The sequence below is a fragment of the Silurus aristotelis genome, assembly GCF_946808225.1.
Source record: "Silurus aristotelis genome assembly, chromosome: 15".
Lineage (NCBI taxonomy): Eukaryota > Metazoa > Chordata > Actinopteri > Siluriformes > Siluridae > Silurus > Silurus aristotelis.
In genome coordinates this window covers 14,714,489-14,736,617 of record NC_139588.1, presented here as the reverse complement: position 1 = coordinate 14,736,617, position 22,129 = coordinate 14,714,489, and the positions used below count along the sequence as shown (strand labels likewise).

The 22,129-nt window shown below is 38.2% G+C and overlaps 1 protein-coding gene across 1 annotated transcript; it reads right to left on the bottom strand.

The window, feature by feature from the left end:
- Nucleotides 1-873: 873 nt before the first annotated feature.
- asap2b (ArfGAP with SH3 domain, ankyrin repeat and PH domain 2b) lies at nucleotides 874-22,129 on the bottom strand. Its single transcript, XM_083562237.1, has 29 exons — nucleotides 21,989-22,129; nucleotides 21,697-21,849; nucleotides 18,147-18,219; nucleotides 15,975-16,120; nucleotides 15,653-15,727; nucleotides 15,494-15,543; nucleotides 13,751-13,880; nucleotides 13,589-13,674; nucleotides 13,433-13,508; nucleotides 13,252-13,338; nucleotides 12,150-12,253; nucleotides 11,946-12,015; nucleotides 10,756-10,843; nucleotides 10,570-10,618; nucleotides 10,316-10,482; nucleotides 9,380-9,513; nucleotides 9,209-9,303; nucleotides 8,900-9,089; nucleotides 8,328-8,413; nucleotides 8,088-8,203; nucleotides 7,842-7,909; nucleotides 6,574-6,681; nucleotides 6,179-6,422; nucleotides 5,970-6,062; nucleotides 5,603-5,876; nucleotides 5,303-5,361; nucleotides 5,118-5,206; nucleotides 1,512-1,631; nucleotides 874-1,277 (listed from the first exon to the last, which is right to left on the bottom strand). The coding sequence occupies exons 2-29, from the start codon at nucleotides 21,820-21,822 to the stop codon at nucleotides 1,203-1,205; spliced, it is 3,078 nt and encodes a 1,025-aa protein (XP_083418363.1). The 5' UTR covers nucleotides 21,823-21,849; nucleotides 21,989-22,129; the 3' UTR covers nucleotides 874-1,202.

Below are 22,129 nucleotides of genomic sequence, written 5' to 3'. Positions count from 1 at the left end.
GAAAATCATAAATGAGCTTCACTGTCTAAATTCTAATTAGCCTGTTAAATATACTTCTACTTGTGTCAAAAGTTATTAATTTCCATGTGTCTACACCATAAACCATATGCAATTCTAGTGATGTTCACACACTGAAATAACCATTTTTTTTTCTATAGAAATGTGTACAGTACCAGCACCATGAGTAATTTTCACCACTAACTGAGAGCACTACAATAGCATGTGAGCAATAGGGAAACGGTAGCTCTGTGGTTAAGCCGTGGGACTTCTGATTGGGAGATGGTAAGTTCAAATCATGAGCAATGCCAAACTGCCACTGTTGGGCCCTCAAGCAAAACCCTTAACCCTGTAAGTCGCTTATTATCAAAGTGTCTGCCAAGCGGTAAACGTTCAATTTTAATAACCTGAGGAACAAAATGTTGATCATGTTTGCATGATTCTGTCTTAATGAGGTAGGTGTAATAATAGTTTTATAGCCATTTGCACTATTCTGTTATTTTCTGGTGAAGTGCACCATCAGGATGCGTGTTATTATTCCTTATTATGAAGTTTAACATTGTTATATATGTAACTTTTGTTCTACTTCAACCTCGGTTACTCGGGTTCACAGAAATACCCAGAGGTTAAGCAAAACATGAGAACTTTTCTTACCCATTTTGAGGTCACTGTCATAGTGACATGGTAATGATTCATATATTATTCAAGGAAATCCGAAAACCCCATAAGTTGATAAAGAAATCACTTTGGAAGTTCTCTAGTCAGGCACAGAATCACGTTTACATGCATAACTTTCAGTTTTGGTAGTAGAATTTAATATAAGTATATTAATATATATAGAATAAGTAGAATTTCAACAAAGAAAATGCACAGTTGTGAAAATAACCATTTTTTTTAATGACTACTGTAAAAGAGCTTGAGGAAAAACGAAAAGTTACATGAGATGAGCGATTGCTCTGCAACCAAACTCCAAAACATGCAAAATACTCCAGCGAAAAAGTGTGGTTTCATTCCAGTGTTTTGGCATTAAAATTAATCCATGCTCAAGGGATTAAAAATAATTGAAACGAGATTGCGGACAATATGAGGAAGCTTATGTGATTAATTCCCTTGTTTTTTTCTATTAAATCTCAACATGTGGCAGTAGATACGCTCCCATATTCTGCAGCAGCACTTTCAGTTTCAGTGTCCAGCTCAGATTTAAGTTAGTCAGTAAACACGTGCACAAATGAAACAGGAAAAACTCCTCTTCTGGTAGGATCTCCCTCAATGTGTCCCACCTAAAAAAAAACACAACACACCAGAGAATCTCAGGTAAAACATTGGTGAATATGTGAGTGTGTGTATCAGTGCTGTTTAAAAGTTAATGCCTAACCCAATCCAGCATTCATATGTGGGTTTATGGGTTGGTTAGTACTGTATACACTTACATTTACAGCAGGTAGCAGACGCCCTTATCCAGAGCGACGTACAAACGTGCTTTGAGTCTCTATCAATGAATCTCTATCACTTACCCACCACTCCTTGTCTTCCTCTCCATCAACTATGATCACCTCTCCCTCAAAGAAAGTCAGCTCATCTGAGTTATCAGCTATACATTTGTAGATAGCTTTCACCCGCTTCGGTTTAGTTTTCTAACACACACAAACACACACACACACAAAATAAGATGATTGTGTCACATTTAACAACCATTTTTGACCGTTCACTTCTTTTACTTCTTCTTCTTCTTCTTCTTCTTTCGGTTGCTCCTATTAGGGGTCGCCACAGCGGATCATCCGTCTCCATACCACCCTGTCCTCTACATCTGCCTCTTTCACACCAACTACCTGCATGTCTTCCCTCACCACATCCATGAACCTCCTCCTTGGCCTTCCTCTTTTCCTCCTACCTGGTGGCTCCATCTTTAGCATTTTTCTACCAATATAATTCATGTCCCTTCTCTGCACATGTCCAAACCATCTCAATCTCGCCTTCCTCACCTTGTCACCAAAACATCCTACATGTGCTGTCCCTCTAATAAACTCATTTCTAATCTTGTCCATCCTCGTCACTCCCAACGAAAACCTTAACATCTTCAGCTCCGCTACCTCCAGCTCCACCTCCTGTCTTTTACTCAATGCCACTGTCTCTAATCCATACAACATCGCAGGTCTCACCACAGTCCTATAAACTTTCCCTTTCATTCTTGCAGATACCCTACTATCACAAATCACTCCTGTCACTCTTCTCCACCCACTCCACCCTGCCTGCACCCTTTTCTTTACTTCTCTAACACACTCTCCATTACTTTGCACTGTTGACCCCAGGTACCTGAACTCCTCCACCTTCTCCACCTCTTTTCCCTGCAACCGCATCACTCCACTGCCCTCCCTCTCATTCACACACATGTACTCTGTCTTACTCCTACTGACTTTCATTCCCCTTCTCTCAAGCGCATATCTCCACCTCTCCTCAACCTGCTCTCTACTCTCACCACAAATCACAATATCATCTGCAAACATCATAGTCCAGGGAGACTCGTGTCTGACCTCGTCCGTCAACCTGTCCATCACCACTGCAAACAGGAAAGGGCTCAGGGCCGATCCTTGATGCAGTCCAACCTTCACCCTGAACCAGTCTGTCATACCTACTGCACACTTCACTGCCGTCACACTGTCCTCATACATGTCCTGCACCACCCTCACATACTTCTCTGACACACCTGACTTCCTCATACAATACCACAACTCCTCTCTCGGCACCCTGTCGTAGGCTTTCTCTAAATCCACAAATACACAATGCAGCTCCTTCTGTCCTTCTCTATACTTCTCCATCAACATCCTCAAAGCAAATAAGGCATCTGTGGTGCTCTTCCTCGGCATGAAACCATACTGTTGCTCACAGATGGTCACCTCTTCTCTCAGCCTGGCTTCCACTACTCTTTCCCATAACTTCATGGTGTGACTGATCAACTTAATTCCCCTGTAGTTACTGCAGGTCTGCACATCTCCCTTATGTTTAAAGATCGGTACCAGCACACTCCTTCTCCATTCCTCAGGCATCCTCTCCCCTTCCAGAATCCTGTTAAACAATCTGGTTAAAAACTCCACTGCCATCTCTCCTAAACATCTCCACGCTTCTACCGGTATGTCATCTGGTCCAACCGACTTTCCATTCTTCATCCTCCTAATCGCTGCTCTCACTTCCTCCTTACTAATCCTATCTACATCCTGCTTCACCAACTCCAAATCCTCCAACCTTCTCTCTCTCTGATTTTCCTCATTCATCAGCTGCTCAAAATACTCCCTCCATCTTCTCAACACACTCTCCTCATTAGTCAACACATTTCCCTCTCCATCCTTTATTGCTCTAACTTGCAGTACATCCTTCCCAGCTCGGTCCCTCTGCCTGGCCAATCGGTATAAATCCTTTTCTCCTTCCTTAGTGTCCAACCTCTTATACAGCTCCTCATATGCCCTTTCCTTGGCTTTTGCCACATCCCTTATTACCTGCTGCCGCATCTCCTTGTACTCCTGCCTACTTTTCTCATCACTCTGTCGATCCCACTTCTGTTTTGCCAACCTCTTTCCCCTAATGCTCTCCTGCACTTCCTCATTCCACCACCACGTCTCCTTGTCTTGCTTTCTATTCCCAGATGTCACACCAAGTACTTTTCTAGCTGCCTCCCTCATCACTCCTGCAGTAGTTGCCCAATCATCCGCCACCTCTTCACCACCACCAAGCCCCTGTCTGACCTCTTCCCTGAACCTCACACTACACTCTTCCTCCTTCAGTTTCCACCATCTTATTCTTCTTTCAATCCTTACTTTCCTCCTCTTCTTCTTTACCTCCAAAACCATCCTACAGATCACCATCCGATGCTGTCTAGCGACACTGTCCCCCGCCAACACCTTACAGTCTCCAATCTCCTTCAGGTTGCATCTCCTACACAGAACATAATCCACCTGTGTGCACCTTCCTCCACTCTTATACGTCACCCTATGATCCTCCTTCTTCTTAAAATACGTGTTCACCACTGCCATTTCCATCCTTTTAGCAAAATCTACCACCATCTGCCCTTCCACATTCCTCTCCTTAAAACCATACTTCCCATCACCTCCTCATCACCTCTGTTCCCTTCACCTACATGCCCATTAAAGTCTGCCCCAATCACCAATCGTTCTTTCCTAAGTACACCATCTACCACTTCATCTAATTCACTCCAGAATCTTTCCTTCTCCTCCATCTCACAGCCAACTTGTGGAGCATAGGCACAAGTTCACTTCTTTTACTTCAGTTAAACTATATACTTTTCACCACATTATAATAGCACTTCATTAAACAGTCTCAATTCACACATCTCCTGTCAGGGCCACATAATAGTTTTATGGCACAGTATACACTGAGCTTCATAGCCAGGCAAGTTTTAACTAGTGAGAGTAATACAAGTTATTTTCAGTAAGTGTGTGGGTGTGTGAATAATCATCCAGAATACTAATATACTGTACTTCCAGTAAATATATTAACTTAAAATTTACACACATTCTTTTAACACCACATATAAAATGAGTTCACACACAGTTCCTCAGATTAGAAAGAGTACAGGCTTCTAAAAACAAAGCATTTAGACAAATCAAACCTCTTTTAAAACAATATTCAGAATGTCCTATTTGCAAAAAGAAAGGCTTGTGTATATTAAGAAACATAAAACCCATGGTGAAGTATGGAGATGGAAACATCATGATATGGGGAACTTCTCTATAAACAGTACTGGGCAGGTTCTGGAGGGAATGAGCATACACCACAGTGTTCCACAATGGTGTAAAAACCATTCATTGTTACCAAAGATGTCTTAAAGTTGTAAATGTCAACAGCTACAATAATGTAATATAGTAATCTTGGTGATTTTATGGCTTCCCATTACCTTTTTCAATGTCAAAAGTTTTTAATCATATATTTATTTATGCCTTTGAATAGATACTTTTTATTGAGTTTTAAGTCAAAAGACACTCTATGTGTACTTTATATGTGATATACTGTATGTTATGGAATGATTTTACCTGAATGTGCCTGAATGCTTATTTTTCCCCTCACTGTATACTGTCATGTGATAAATGAAAACTGCTCTGTTGACTTACTGTTGGAGGAAGTCTAGGTTTGGGGACAGGGGGTGGAGCAGGAGGTGATGTTGGTGCAGAACTCAGTACTGATGGTAAAGAATCTTTATCTGTACAAAAATATTAAGAATTACAAATATTATGGTATAAATATACATTGTATCAGAATCAAGACACCATAGAATCCAATCTAATCAACATCTTACCAACTGTTTCCTTGGGCCTCGGCCTGCTTGGCTGCGGTTTGGGAAGGTTTTTCTCGCTTCTGTAACAATGAGCGCATGAGTGAAGTTGGTTGATGGAACAAATAGACTGAGCAGAATATTATACTACACTCTTTAAAAACTTCAGTATGTCATACATTTTGTTTTTTAATAGATTATTTTTATAAAATCTTCACACATTTAGAAAAGGTGTTAAATAGAACCCACTAAGTCACACAGCTCTTTTGCTAAAACGTATAATATAAACTTTAGATGTATGCGTGTGTTTGAGTGTGGTCTTACCCTGGGATGGGTTTGAGTGTGGGGGCTCTGGGCTGTAGAGGTATAATTGGTGGTGTGGGTTTGAATGAGGGTGGGGGCATTGGTGGAGGAGGTGGCACTGAAATCAGTGGTGGGGCAGTGGGAATAATAGGAACTGGGGGCACAGGAAGCTTTTGAAAAATTGGTGGAACAGGTGGCAGAAGGACATTCTTTGTTTGGAGCTTAGGTTCCAGGGAGATTGGTTTCTTGATTGGAGGAGGAGGAGGAGGAGGAGGAGGAGGAGCAGGAGGAAGAACTAAGGGAGAGGAAACACTAGTTAGTTTGGTATAGTGGAAATGTATTAGATGACTCATCTTAAATTCAGATTAAGATGAGGCTAGTCACCTACCATAGACGTTGCTCTCTGGACTAGTAGGATTGGGCGGATCTGAAGAGGATCGTTGTCTCCCTAATGTCTCTATAGGCTTCCAGCTGCCAACGCCTAAAAATACAACATATATATCCTCTAAGCTGGAGATCATTACATTCTAATTAATAATTCAGAATCAGCATGCAGCATGTTTATTCGATGTTTTATTAGAAGTGAAAGACGCTTACCCACTGTTGTGTTGCGTGGGGGAAGCTGTGGTATGGGTACAGTGAGTATGTTAGAGGGAGGAGGACTAAGATCCATCATGGTGCCGTAGGTCTCGTTACACATCATGCTTGGGATGAAGGCTCTCTGCTTTTCCCGAACTGCGTTGACCACATCCCGTGCAAGGGCAGACATGTTGGGTTGAATGGAGGTGTTGCCTGGGACAAAGCAGCTTACAGGCCGCTCCTCTCGCTTCTGAGGGATCGGCTGCAACACAGTAGACAGTAAAAGTAGAAAGTATTCAGATACAGCAAATGCACATTGTGTATTTATTGACTTTACAACTTAATGCCCATTATATTCTTAAAAATGCTTGTTCAACAGAGGAACTATTTGAAATAATAAGGACATTGTGCACCTTGTCTTCCATTTCATCATCGCTCTCATCCAGGTCTTCATTGTGCAGACACCATTCGTACTCTACATGCACATGAACGTTAAACTTGCCAGTCTGTGCCTGGTTCAGCTGTTACAGAGAGTTTGAGAGAAAAACATCAGTGATGAAGGCTTAAGTCACTCAAAATTCGTTTTAAAGCAATACAATTATTTAAATAATAAAATGTGTTCAGTGGTTTCATAAACAACAGAAAATGTATATTTCATAAACTGGCATTGCGTCGACAAAACTTCAGGATCCCAGTTTCAATCCTGAGCCTTTAATCCTACTTTTCTTTATAAAGGTTTCTATGTTCTCTGTGTGCCTGGCTGGTGTTCCTTCAGGTTCCCAAGTTTCCTTCCACTTCCCATAAAACATGCAGGTAAGTTTGTAGCAATGTGTATGTGAACATTGACTGGTGTCATTCAGGACATTATGTTGCAGCAGTGCAAACTAGACAGGTGAAGGCTGGAAAAATTAAAAATATCTCGATGGTAGGTTCAGAAATTGGAATCAATTGGTATAATGATTTGAGGAATGATTTATTGGTTCACCAGGAGTCCCTTCATACAAGTCAAACATCATTTGAATACCACAGCCTATTTTAATATTGTTTTTGACTGTGTGGATATCATTATGGCCAAACTTTACCCATAGTTTAATGGCTATATTCAGTAAAGATAATGTGAAAAGCCGTGGGCAATCCCAAACTGGTTCCCTGAACATGATAATGGTTTCAATGTACTTCACTAGCTCCTAATCACCAAACTCGATATCCAATGCAGGATTCACTGCATGAATGTGAAGCTTGGAAATCTGCAGCAAATATGTAAAGCAATCAACATAGAGATCCAATCAACACCTTGTGGAATCCATGCCATGTGGAATTGAATAGAATAGGCAATAAAGTGATCATTAAGTGTATGCAAATTTATATATAGTGCATGTTTGTATTGATATATTGAGTCATTCTGTAATTCATTTAATATCATTTCATTATCCATAACTTCTTAACGATGAATACATGAGATGTATAAGACGCCAATCTACTGAAAAGCAGTCAAAACCCCTACAGTTGGGAGGTGAAAGAAAACTGGTGCGTATGGAGGAAAACCATGTGCACAATAACCATGGCTTAGGACTGATTTGAGAAACATACAACACACATTGTATGACAAGGAATATACATTTATATTATGTTCATGTATTTATTTATTTTTTCATCTAATGCATTTAAAACATGATCCTACCAGCTCTTCACACTGCGTGTGCTTTAGCCTCTTGGCAATATCCAGTGGAGTTTCTCCAGCTTCATTGGCTAAAGACATAAATTGCATTTGTTTATAAATGTCAGTTTACTGTTTCTTTGTGTTACCAACAAATTGCATGTAAGTCAGTGTATTTTATGCAGGGTCAATAACAATATGCCACACCAAGACAAAAATCTTTACACATGTGCTGTCTATATTATTATGAACCCCGATATTAGAGCTTACTCATGCTAACAGTGGCTTTGCTCCGCAGTAAAAGTTTCAAACACTCGCTATTGTCTGTGAGGCAGCAGTAGTGAAGTGCTGTATTTCCTTTTACAGTCTGTTTGTCCAGATTCCCACTGCAAAATCACACACACACACACACACACACACACACACACACACACACGCACACAAATAAGCACACACCTCGTGTCACATGACAACAGCAATGATATATATTTTTTTATAATGCTGCCATACCTGTTCTGTACAAGGAAGTCTACAATATGGAGGGAGTTTCTGTCTACTATTCGTACGGCCAGATGTAGCGCGGTCTCACCCTGCTCCTGTAAGAGAATTTAAAGACATCAACAAAATCCAAAAAGTACAGGTTTTTTTTTTGATAATCAGGGAAATAGGGAGTTATGTCGGTTATACTGTAATGGTTTCAGCAAAACAGTTTTACAAATTAACAGTTAAAATATTCAAACTTCCTCATTCTAGTTCCTGAAGGTCAGTGACTAAGACTCATTCAACTTCTCTTCATTAGGTCTCTATTTTCATGCATGCACAAGAGCAATTTTGTTCATAACAGCCAGCATGTTGCTAGTTTGGTTGGGCAGGTGGTATTTTTGTTGTTTGCAACTCTCTTGTACATAATAAAAGAAAAGTCACACTACTTCTCACAGTCGAATCTTGAAGTGACATGAACATCTTTGAATGACTGTAGCAGCCTTGTCACACCTTTTAATAATGTTTGTTAAAACCCTAACCTTTTGATTTTTGCTACAATATCACCAATAACATACTAATGTTGGCATTATATATCTCACATGTTCACTGGCTAATGAGAAGGTATCTGTCAGGTCCACTCCATCAGCGTACACCTGCAGCAGGGAGAAGATATCACGGCTCTTTACTGCATCGTACAGGCTACGCAGTTTGGCGGTCGCATCAGTACGTCGGTGCTGAGCAAAGCGTTTCTCTGTGTACTTAGCCGTGATAAAATCTTTGCGGCTCTGCCTGAGGGATTGAGATAATAATTCACTTAGCTGTATGTATGGCTGAATTCAAAGATAAAACACAATGTATTCTCCAATTTCCAAAAAATGTAGAAATAAAAGATCAAATCTGTGACTCACATGTCACTAGAGGGGTTGGGTTTGGGTATTTCATCTCCTGACAAGTTTGCCTCCATAATATCATTGAAGCCTGCATTTCCCAGATTCCTCGCCAGCTGCACAGTAATTTCGAAGAGTTAAAAAATCTCAGTGAGGCCCACCAGACAAATTTGGGAAGTGAGCAAGACTTACTAAGAGTTCCGATGTTCCCAGCACATCTAAAGTCAGAGACTGTATTCTGGAGTAATGCACCCCCATTTCCCGATGGATCCCAGAGCATTCAATGCAGATGAGAATCCCCAGGTTAGTTGAGAGCCATGTTGGATCTGGAAAGATAACGTGTTACTTTACAGTTAAGTGCAAACGTTTGTTTAACCTTAGAACGAAAAAAGATACCACAGAAATGTTAGGTTCCTTTATAGTTGCAGGCAACACAGCCATATGGTTTTGCATATACTCGCAAACAAAAAAACACATTATTTTCTGCATCTCTGTTTTAACTCAGCTAGATATCATACACTCAATCAGGTGTGCAATCCTAGTGTCTCCAAGAACAGCCATTTCCTATTTTCATTTTATATTGTGAAATTTTTTAAGGCAATCCATAAATATCAATAAATATTAGTTCTTTATTAGTTGTTTGTTTGTTTCTTTCTGTATTAATTTATTTCGTGAGTCATCTTTCTTGCACTTTGGTCTTTGTCTGGCATTAGTTATGTATGTTTGTAATTGAATTGTAATTCTACAATTTATTTGAATTAACAGAGCATTAAAAAATAGCAAGAAAAACAACTATAACAACTACTGTAATATTAGCTTTGACTTACTGTCAGATACGTTTTCTTTTTTTCTGTCATTATAGTTGCATGTTATTCTATATGTATCTAGTCGTATTGCTCATTGTTGTTCTAAGTGAAAATAATTCCACAAAAACTGGCAACTGTGAGCCTTTAAATCATTTGAAGCAAATATACATTCATTGTGGCATGTATTTTTGGGTCAAGCGTTTTAGTTACTTGTTTACTAAATTTTCCTTATGCCTTTAAAGTATAATCTCTTAACTATACAGCAAGTGACCTGACTGTGAGTGAGAAAATGATACATGGAGGATGAAATAAAAGCACTTACTAAGAGCTCCACAGTCACAGCACACATCATTGCCACTCATCCTCTTTACTTCATTCACAATGGCTTTGCTAAGCTCCTGCACTATGTTGTTCTCGCCCTCATCCTGATCTCCTTTGAAGGCATTGTTCAGGGCCTCTTCCTTACTGTTCTGCAGCACAGACACCCATCTGCAAGAGGACAAAAAAATATTTAGCAGGGCTCAGCTTCGGATCGTCACCAAGAAAGAAAACCACATCTGTACATATTAAACTCACATCTGACATTCTGCTTCATCTTCTGCCTGAAAATGGTATGTACGGTCGTCTGTTAAAACACAGAAAAGACATAAAAGGCGATTAACTTTCCAACACGTGATTTGTGAGAATTAAAAAAACAATATGAAAATTAAATGTGGAATGTGGAAATGAAAAAGAATCTTTCATTCTGTGGTTGTGACTCACGGGAGATGAGATCGAAGCTCTTCTTTTCCTCCGGGTTGCATTTCACTTGGCAGGTTAACAGGTTGAGTTTGGCTGGTGGTGTGTTTGGCTATTAAGTAAAAACATGGAAAGCATGCAGTCAATTGAAACACATACACTATAGATACTAGCAACTGGAATGGCAAATATGCCAACATGAGAATGTCTGAATCTAAATGAGAAGAAGCTGATGATTTTGCACGCTTCAATGCTTTCTGTTTGTAAGAACAGAAAAGCCAGAAAAGCATATGGCAGTGTACAGTGCTGCTGAGCAAATCGCTTTTTAATTAGTTCTATCTAGAAGTAGCATATTCTATTGTGTTCAACAAAGACATGAACATGCTGAGAGAGAAAGCAGAAGTAGATCTGTGTGCAGAGCAAGAATGTCATCATCTTCCTGTCCTCTTTTATTTTCCTATGACAGTCCACTTTAATTAGTTTGTTGGTGGGGTTGGTTGCTTGTTGGAAGCAAATACTGACACACTTCACCATCTGTTATTTTGCAATAGGATATGTTTAAAGAAGGTAAAAGAACACCAAACTGGCCATACAACTGTAATGTAGACACACAGGTGTCTCAAATGCTAGAGAGACCTACCTAGCTTTATTTATAAGTGTATTTATATTTAAGTGGAGACTGCATGTTAGCAACAGTGACACAACAACCATAGCATAGTAATGAATTGTGTCAGAAATTAGGGTTCCTTTGCAGGGTTGAAGGACTTATTTGTTTAGATAGGCAGAGAGGCTCTACAATCTAGGTGAACCTCAGGGTGATGTGCTGGGTGCAGGGCACCCCTGATAATCAAAAGGAGCCAGTTGAGGTGTTTTGGGCTGTTTACAAAGATGTCACATTGTCGACATGCCAGAGCAGGGACATTCCAGTGGACAGAACCCAGAACCGACTGGAAATATATATCACAGCCTGCAAACATCTGGGAATCCCCCAGGAGAGACTATAGTCTATAGTCAAGGATGCAAAAGTTTGGATTGTCCTTCTCAGTCTGTTGCCACTGTGGCCTCAACAGAAAAGGTAAAAGTTGATTCAATTAAACAGCAAAACTTGCACATACGTACCTCTGTCTGCCTGTCTGCAGAAGTTACAAAGGTACACATTAACCCCATGTAAACAACTTCCTGACTTGGTAAAGCAGATTTTTTTTTTCTCTTACTGTTCCATGAGAAATCGTCAAATATCCACCCTTCACTGAGCACTTCCGTTTCTGCCACACCTTCCTCAACCTGAAAACATCCAAAGATGAGGAATTTTGACTTAATTTATCTTATTGTTTTAAATGTAACTAACTGTCTATAAAGTGATCATCATGAACAGCATTCTACAAACATAATCAATAGCAAATAAACATGTTCCTCACCCTTCACTGCGCTTGGAGAGCATCCCGTTACGCTCTGTGCCATAAGCCTTGTTGCCCTGCAGCTGGTGGAGACTGTAGCCTATGTTTTGTTTGGACTGAGAGTCCTGACAAAAAACAGAATTTTCACCTATTTTCCGTAATCTCATATGAGACGAATCATTTATTGTCCAATATTTAAAGCTTTCTGAAATGAATATAAAATCAGAATTTAGGCTTTTCGGAAAGTGCATCATGCACATAATTAATGCTGACAGTAAAAAACTGAGACAGTTAATGCAAGTTTTACAAATGTTACAAAAATTGTTAGAACTAAAAATGGCCGTAAGTAGCCAAAACGTTAAAACAGCAATAAGCAAATATCGAATTATTATTATTATTATTATTATTATTATTATTATTATTATATAATATAAATATTAATGATTAATAATAAAATTTTTATAATAAAATATTAATACTTTTTCCATTTCCATTATTTATTCATGTTTAAATTAACTACCTTTTCCATTGTGGTCTCATAGCAAATGGCATGTCAAAACATATCCTGGTATTTCCAACTGCTTTTTTCACTCCATTAACTCTTAACTTATCTAATCACTTGAGAATTTAGGCTTGTTATAATCATTCATGCCTTAAATAAACCCATGTGCTTTTCTATGTCATTACACAAGTCCAAGACCAGAACTAGCCTCGACTATTTCAAACCTGAATCACAAGTGGGTCAAAATCATGCCAGGTTTGAGGACAAGTGAAGGATAAGTGGAGTGAAATAAAAATTCATTTATGACTGAGGCCAAAAAACATCCTCTGACAAACTTTGCTAATGCTTAAACATTAATTTTACAAACTCTCAGAGACTATGCTATATTTATTGCAAGACTAATGCCCAAAAGACAAGTCTGTATAAAAATGGCAAGTCATTACTCAATTCATAAATCAAAATTGTGCAAGTCATTATAGAACGTTTCTCAAGACCGGATAGGGCACATTCAAATAATTAAGTAGTCAAACATTAATAGAGGTTCTAATATTTGGATATGTCTCAAGGTCTGGTATTTTTAATAGGAAAATCCTTAAAAACTAAAAAGCATAAAAGACTCACCTCTTTTTGTTCTGTTTGTAAAGATGACTTTAGATTATCTCGAAGCTGAATCAGCTGCTTCTTTTCCCCCTCTTGTGATTGCTTAATCTTTTTAAAAGGAAAAAAATGCTCAAATGATTTACTGTAGGATGCAAAACAAAGATGTTACGATGTTATATAATGAGGAAAATCCCAAACTCACTCCTGCTAAGTCTGTGGACAGTTTTTCCATGGCTGGTTTAAGATTCTCCACAACCTTTAACCCGTCCTGAAAAAAACTTGACAAAGGGAGCATCTGATTATGAAGGATCATTTAAACCATAGATACTTGATGGAAGAGTTTCGGTTAAAAACTTACTTGCACTGGGCATGAAAATACTTGATGAGGTTCTGCACCAAGTCGACCCCCTTCCTGGTTTTGATTTCATTCACTTTGATGAGATACTGAAATAAAGAGCAGCCCTCAGTCTCCTCATTAAAACATGCCACAGCTGTCTGAAAGATGAACCACGTCCCTCACCTCGCACATCTGGAGCTGAAATCCTCGTCTCTCCTTTTCCATCTCCTCAGCAATCTCTCCCCCAGAGAACTCTGTCCTGATCATCCCATGCAGCTTGGCATGCTCCCGCTTCTCTTTCTCAAGCTTATTACTACACAGGAGAGGAAGTGCATCATAATGAATCATGAGCTTTATTGTTTTAGTTAGTATAGTTATTGTATATTGTATTGTATAATTTTTGTATGTTATCAAAATTACGACATTTGTGTTCACATTTTTATTTATTCTTATGGGAGACCAAATCAAAAGCAACTTACTAGCAAATCATATAATTAATCGGGTTTATGTGCAAATATGTTTCATGCCTGAACAGGTAGAAAGGCCAATTTTGTCATTTATTTCTATACCTGAAATATACAACCAATATACAGACGCTCCCCACCTTAGGGACCAGTTACATTCCGAACGACCGTTCGTACTATGAATTTGTTCGTAAGTTTTTACTGTGTTCGTAAAATAATAATAAAAAAATAATAATAATAATAAATAATATATATATATTAAAACAAATAGAAATAATAGAAATACTATATACAATATTTCTTATTAAGTAATAAAAAAATACTTAAAATTATATATATAAAAAAAAAAAATTCACTTAAAAAAAAAAATGAATTCGCCCTAGTTCAGTGCGCATCACGTAAAGGTTAAGGTAAAGGTTTATTTGTTCGTATCCGCAAAAGTTCGTGAAGTGTGGAGCGTCTGTATACCTTAAACAGAGAGGAAACAATTTCAAGAAAACTATAAAAGACATTTGGCCTTGCTGTGACCATGACCCTGTTTGGATCCACTTAAAATTTTCATCAATTCATCTGCTTAATGTCACACAGTTATACAGATATAGCTGTCCTGGCCTACACTTCCCAGAATCCATCACAGCTAACATGTTCTTAATCTCGAGACGTTGCCTTTTTATAGCATTATATGTAAAATGCTTGACAACTTGAGAAAGAATGCTAAAAGTAAAATCACACTTAGTCGGTGTTAGAGTACATGCTTTTAGTACAGCAGCTGACCTTTCATTGTGCAGCAAATAATACAAAGATTTAAATAAAAAACAATGAGAGCACAACCTCTTTTCTCTATTTTTATACATTTTTAAAAGAGACTGAACAGACATCAACAGCATTACCAAACATTCACATAACTTGCTCATGTTAATCTTTTCAGGTCTGCTTTTGACAATTTCCTCCCACTGAGAACACTAAATTTGTGGTTGAACATAAACGCCACACGATGAGTGGTGTTTGTTTAAGGCACGGCTGCACAACATGATAAGCACCGCTTTAAGTCCAACTCAAAGTTCTAAAATGACACTAACCTAGAAATACATACCTTCTTTTATATAGTCATCTTTCTTATCGAACACATTGATTAGCATTAGTTGCTGAGACCAGGCTTCATCTTTAACCAAGACTACAACAGTTTTCAAGCGTTTTCTGCAGCAGTAAACCACAGCACCACAGAAACAACATAGTGTCCTCATTTTATAGAATAGTATTGAAGTATTGTCCTCACAGACAATAAAAACCTACTTGTCTAGTTTTTAAAAAGTTCGTTTTATATGGACAAAAAAATGGTTTGCTGCACAATATGCCAAAACCGTGCATGAATATGCTGCTTTTAATCTGACCATCTTATTACGCAGGTTTAAAAAAGACAGCTAGCCATAAATGTTTGCAGGTGTGAAAGTGTAGGGCTTACACTTTGTTATCATAGTCCTTACAGGCTTTATCGAAAGGCTTCTTTAAATCCTGAAGACACAAATATATCACAAATAAAAGAACAAAAAGAACATAATCAATGATCATAATAATAATAATTTGTAGTAGTGGATATTGTGTAGGTGTTTAGATCTCATACCCCTTTCACTCCTTTCATGTCTCCTTTCAGCAGACTGTCTAAGGGAAAGGTGATGATGTTGTTCATATTCTGTAGCTGTAAACACAACATTACAAAGGTCAGATCTAACACAAGATTGCTTGTGCAACCACATCGCAGCCTATCAAGTCTGTGTGACCAGATGTAGTCTTATCAATTATTCTTATTCTATGTATAGCACATTATCTAGCTGTCATGGTGGACTACAACAAAACAAGAGATATAAGAGCACTGGCCTTATACAGCAAAGCGATACAAAGAATTGCAGCGAAAGAGAGATGAGGAATGAGATTGAGAGACTTACTAAGTTCTTGAAGAGTCCTGTGAGTTCTTTGGTGAAGACAGCAAACTTAAGGAATGCTACAGCCACATCTGGATTGTCTTTATACACACCCCCTCCTCCAAGCCTCTCCAGAGTCTGAATGTATTGCTCTTCATTCTCCACATGGTCTAAAGAAACATAGACACACATCATATACACATCATGAGCTATGCATTTTACTGAAGGTTCATAAAGCATGCTAATGGATGGGAAAAAAGGCTTTCCTGAATTATTGTAAAAAGAAACATTTACAAAAGAAGCCCATCATCTATCTATTATATTACTGCTAAAGCGGAATATTTATAGAATATTAATAGAGCTGTGAAATTTGCTCTATTCTAAATGGTTACTGCCTCTTCCTGTGTAATTAAATAGCACACACCCAGCCATTCATCTAACAGTAAACCGTTTCAAGCGGTTGATAAGAAAACTGAAGAAAGCTTGCTGAGATTCTGTTCAAGACTGTTCAAAGATTTTTTTTTCACCTGAAGAGGTCAACATTTATAACACAGAATTTCTCATATTTGTAAAACTTAAACCAAATACAAAGTTTGTTACATGGAAATGTCAAATAATGAGATCACACAGTCTCATCTTCTTCTTCTTCTCCTTCTTTCGACTGCTCCCATTAGGGGTCGCCACAGCGGATCATCCGTCTCCATAACCCCTGTCTTCTACATCCTCCTCTCTCAAACCAAAGATCACACAGTCTTATGATAGTTTAATTGGATCTGATTTATGATTTTATGGACTGATGGGAGTGGTAGCTCAGTGGTTAAGTTCCTGGGCTACTGATCGGAAGGTTGGGGGTTTGAGCCCCACTATTGCCAAGCTGCCACTCTTAGACCCTCCACGCTCCAGGAGCGCTGTAGCGGCTTCCAAGCAAGTTGGGATACGCAAAGAAAAGAAATTCCCTGTGCTGTAATGTATATGTGACAAATAAAGCCTATTCAAGTTCAATGAACAAGATGGATTTCCCTTATTACAATATTTCTTCTATATTTCTCTCAAGCGATCTCAGCTTGAGAACACCTCTTTAAAAAGAGAAAACAACAATTTTGTTCTTAATCGCTACAAAACAGTGCATTATAATGAATGTATAAAGCTGATACTGTGATATATCCACATGTTAATGCAGTCACTATGGAGGAGTTCAAGGACATTAAATATACTGAAGAAAATAAATATACTATAGACTGAAGCAGTGTTACAATTTCAGTATACAGAGTGCAATTAATAGAGAAAAGCAACTGCTGATTAGGCAGAGACAGCAAGAGAGAAAAACTGTGTGTATGTGGGTGAGAAAGAGAGAGAGAGAGAGAGAGAGAGAGAGAGAGAGAGAGAGAGAGAGAGAGAGAGAGAGAGAGAGAGAGAGAGCGAGAGAGAGAGAGAGAAAGAGAGAGACAGAGAAAGAGAGACACAAGAGAGAGAGTACGGCTTGTTGAGACATGTAGCAGTAAGTAAATGCAGAATGAATGGTATGTCAAGAAAACTTGCAACCCTGCTTCTTCCTACTTCAACTGTAATCTAATTAAATTTGTAGACAAAAGAATAAGTTCAGTTTATTCATGTATGTACCCTAGAGCCACAAGTTAAAAATAATCCCAGATTGACTTGAGTAATGAGTTATTCTTTCATTTGTTCATCTTCTGTCAGCGCTTTACCCTGGTCAGGGTTTTATTGTGATTCCAGAGTCTTTCCCAGGAACACTGGGCATGAGACAGGAATACACACACTATCACAGGGCTTGTCTATCACAGGGCACTATATATACTTATATACATTATATATGCTCAAATCTTTATACTCATTCACATTTAGAGTCACTGATCTGTCAACTAGAATGTTTTGGGAGGTGGAAGGAAACCAGCGAACCTGAAAGAAACCTCTGATGAACACAAGGAGAATCTAAAATCAAATGACTGGCACTAATCCACTATGAATTTGAATTGAACAACTATTATTAAATCTATATTTAAAATTTTTTTACTATTATTTAACAAATACATAAATCCTATCGTCGCTGCTGTGGTGGTTTAAACTAAGCAGCTGCAACATGCCAATGCAAAGCACACATGTGAGGAGGAGTTTGCAAAGAGGAACAGCAATCCGATAGTTAAGGTGAAGCCTCCTGAATGATCTTTCCACACTCACTTAGGCCTGAGCTGTTTATGGCCTTGACAGACTTCTTCATTTTGATCAGAATAGTCCGGTCTGCATCAAGAGCCTAAAAAACACAAGGCACAATTTTTAGAGAAATCAAGTAGGTAGTGCTTTCTCAATACAAGCCCAAACTTTATTTGATTGCCTAAGAAGCATTACGATTGGGTTACACGAAACCTGTAAATCACAGGCGCTTCATTCATAACAAAAACAACAACACAAAATGCCTTTATGTGCATATAATCTACAATCCTCAGGTGAATCACACTTGGGGAATTCAAAACTCAGACAGACTAAAGATGGCGTGAGCTACAGTCCTACACAACTCAGCCATCTGTAAGTCTCTAAGGACTTTTTTTTTTTATTCTGATGTTGCCCTCGTGTTTGGTCTTAACCTGTACCTACATGTGCCACATGATTGTTTTACATGTTATTAAAATGGTTGAATAGTGTATATATTTAATATAGACATGGAATGTCGAAAAAAAAATGGTGCTTCCCCTCTGTATGGGCAAATGGGTCTAGACACAAATGCTGAAAGTGGAATGAGTGCAAGCACACTGGAATATACATAGATTAAAAGAAAAAGGGAGGGAAAAAACTAGGGCAGGTAAAGACAGAACAACAGCCTCAGGGGGACAAAATTCACAAGAGCAGTGCATAGAACAAGGAGGCAGGTTTCAGCAAGACCCAACACACTTGTGGAAAAACTGGAAAGGGGAGTGAAATTTGTCAGTCAGGGGAACTGCCCTTACTCTCTACGTGTGTAAATAGGAGCTCATCACCAGACCACTCCAACATGCAAACACAAATGCACCACTTACAGCACACAACAACCCCAGGGGATAACTAAAGTCCACCCTACCTTTATAATACAGAGTGATGCATGTTTATTATTAATATTATTAGTATTATTAGTATTAATAATACAATGCTTTTCAAGGAATTAGGGGATTCATTATTATTATTATTATTATTATTATTGATATTATTGGTCAGTTATAATATTTGCATTACTGGTGCACCGAAATAAGTCAAGTCAAGTCAAGTCAAGTTTATTTGTATAGCGCTTTTCACAACAGACATTGTCTCAAAGCAGCTTTACAGAAAATAACTGTTCCACCATCCATGTACTTGTTTGCAAGAACAGCACTTGGTGCAGAATGAAAAACAGTTTAATAGGGTTGTGGCGTGCAACACTGCTTCTGCTGCAAAATGGGCTAAAAATGTTCTAGGGTCTCATTAATCATTTCATGAGCATTTGTTAACACCAGCTACTTCCTTTACTAACCAAACTCAAAATGATATAAGTACTGCTCAGAAAAAAAAAATACTGCTAAATAAAATGTACAGAAAAATAACTTCCTTATTCAGCCAGTTATTGTGTGTCATGACCTGCATCCTATAGTGTATTTACTGTACTGGCCTGCACTGGTCAGTTTTATGAAAGCTGCAGTTTACACAGCGATTCGTCAAAAACCCTGTTTTTAGAAGCCTTGTATTGTCCTGTACGTTGCACCACTACCATGTAGATCTGATGCTCTACCTATTGTGTCCATACATAACTAAGAAATGACCATTTTAAATCTTCCTGACTGAATGATTTGAAGCCAACAGCTACTGCACCCCTTGCCATCAAACTCCAAATTGAAACAGCGGTGCATCCAGATTTTAGACATTGGACTGCAATAGTAGAACGAAAAGGTACATTTGCACAATGGTGCAGAATAAACAGTCATGTGATGGCTGTTTTCTCTAAATAATGTTGGCAGAAACATGTTTAACTTTCAAAATAAATTTTAGCATTATTTAAATATGTACTATATATTATCTGTTTATTGAATTTTTATGCCTGAAACTACCACTGCAAGTCCAAATAGACATTATTTGCTGAACGACTTGCTTATGAGTTATTCGGAATATTCAGAATTATACCCGATCAATAAAGGTTGCCAGTCAAGCAACGTAATAATGATCTTTATCAGTTAAAACTTTAACAATGATGGAACTGTAATGAATGGACATTCGGTTCGATCCAAATGAGCATGGGTTTCTTTTTGAGTCTGGTTCTGCTCAAGGTTTCTTCCTCACACCATCTTTGGGAATTTTTTCCTTGTCACTGTCATGACTGGCTCATTCATTAATGACAAATTTAGAGACTTACACGTATATACATTTGAAATGTATATTTGTAATCTATATCTGTAATGCTGTATATATACACTATATATATATTATAGACCCTGTCACTATGTTTCATGGACCCCTTGGAGACCCAATTTTGAGAGTATACAGTGTCCAGGTATAGTAAAATACACATCTTAAAATAAAATACTTGGCCACCTTCAGTATCTTTGTATAACTAGAGAGCAATAACCACAGTAACACTAAGTAAGCCAGGATCGCTCCTGTTCATACTGAAACACATAGTGGAAGTGGAAGTTCAAAGACCTGCTGACTTTCCTAGTGAAAATGTCTGACTGTGACGATCAAAACTGCCTCTGTATTACCAACAAAGAACTTTTTTTCGGCGACTGTTACTATCGTCTAAAATGTTTAACGAAATCTGATATGCAGCACAGAGTTCAGATTCCTCTGATGCAGCCGGAAGTAAAATCAACATAATCAGGTCTTTTGTAGTAGAGTGTTAGAACTGCAGAAAAAAAAAGTGTGTGATTTCTTAGTAATAGACTATTGAAGTGAAATTCTTGTTCACACACACACACACACACACACACACACACACACACTACGGGGTGTCTCAAAAGTCTCCATGCATTAATGCTGTTTTAGCACAAAAACAACTTTGTTCACAAAACCCCCTCTACATGATTACTAGTTGTTTTATAAACACACAATCAGAGTCTTCTTTCCTTCTCAATGAACTGGTGTTAATTCATGCAATAACGAGTTCCCGTAAATAATCTTCGTGTTGCATTTTTTCCTGATTCCTAGTTTACCACGGCCTTCTTTTGCCAACAACAGCAAAGGAAACCAATATATATATATATATATATATATATATATATATATATATATATATATATATATATATATATATATATATATATATCGAAAGAGATGTTGTTCATCTTCACTATGTACAGTATGTAAAACTTCCAGGACTCCCTGTTTTTAAGTGCTTTAATACTGAGTGTAAGTCAGTTTCTAATCCAGGGTCAAACTCTTGTTCCATTTTTTGGAAAAAAAAACGAACATTTCATGCAAGTCCCAACCCAGGTTATGTTCCATGTGACCTTTTTTTAGTTTGTTTGTTTTTGTATACTTGAATGTAGGTTAGAGTGGTATTGTGTAGGACTATGGGCGAGGTTCAGCTCCAACTCCACAGCTGGCAAACCTGTGATTTCAAAGAAGGAAGTCATTTTCCTTTTCTCTCCCAGTCAAATCATGAGTAAAGGATAATGGAAATACATCCTAGTAGTAAAGACAACTTTAGAAAGTCTCATACAAAGTTTTTTCTACAATGTTTCTGGTGTTTATTCTGCTTTATAGACAGTATAATGTGGACTGATTGGCTCACCTCTTCGAGTCCTGCCACGGTGTTCCGGCAGTGTCCCATCCGGGTGGTGAAGATCGATGTTGTAGGCGCTTTATAATCCTCATTGGTAATGTCCATGAACTCAGACACTGACAGCTGGTCCGGCATGCTTATTGATTTCTACTAATGATCGCTCTTAAAGTAATAATATAGTGAGGGAGAAAGTAATCAGACTGCGATCTCTGTCTAAAAAATAAATTAGTTACTAAGTAATTAAACTAATTTAATAGATACAAGTCAATAAAAAGTAGCACACGCGACTGGAAACACTAACAATCTCAGAGGAGAAGTTGGAGAACTCCATCCCAGCTGAGGTTCACCCACACTGGATCTTTCTTCTAGTTCATTTGTTGATATTTATTCCAGTGAAAGTCACAAATTTACATGCGCTCTCTCTCTCTCTCTCTCTCTCTTT

Bases quoted from the DNA above. Each gene is read 5' to 3' on its own strand.
- asap2b (XM_083562237.1), bottom strand. From the start codon at position 21,822: ATGCCGGACCAGCTGTCAGTGTCTGAGTTCATGGACATTACCAATGAG. The intron at 15,728-15,974 runs GTAAGTCTCTCA...TTGTGTTTACAG, and splicing joins CAGGACTCTTCAAGAACTTA to CTACAGAATATGAACAACAT. The intron at 7,910-8,087 runs GTAAGCTCTAAT...TTATGTCTTTAG, and splicing joins CAAAGCCACTGTTAGCATGA to CCAATGAAGCTGGAGAAACT.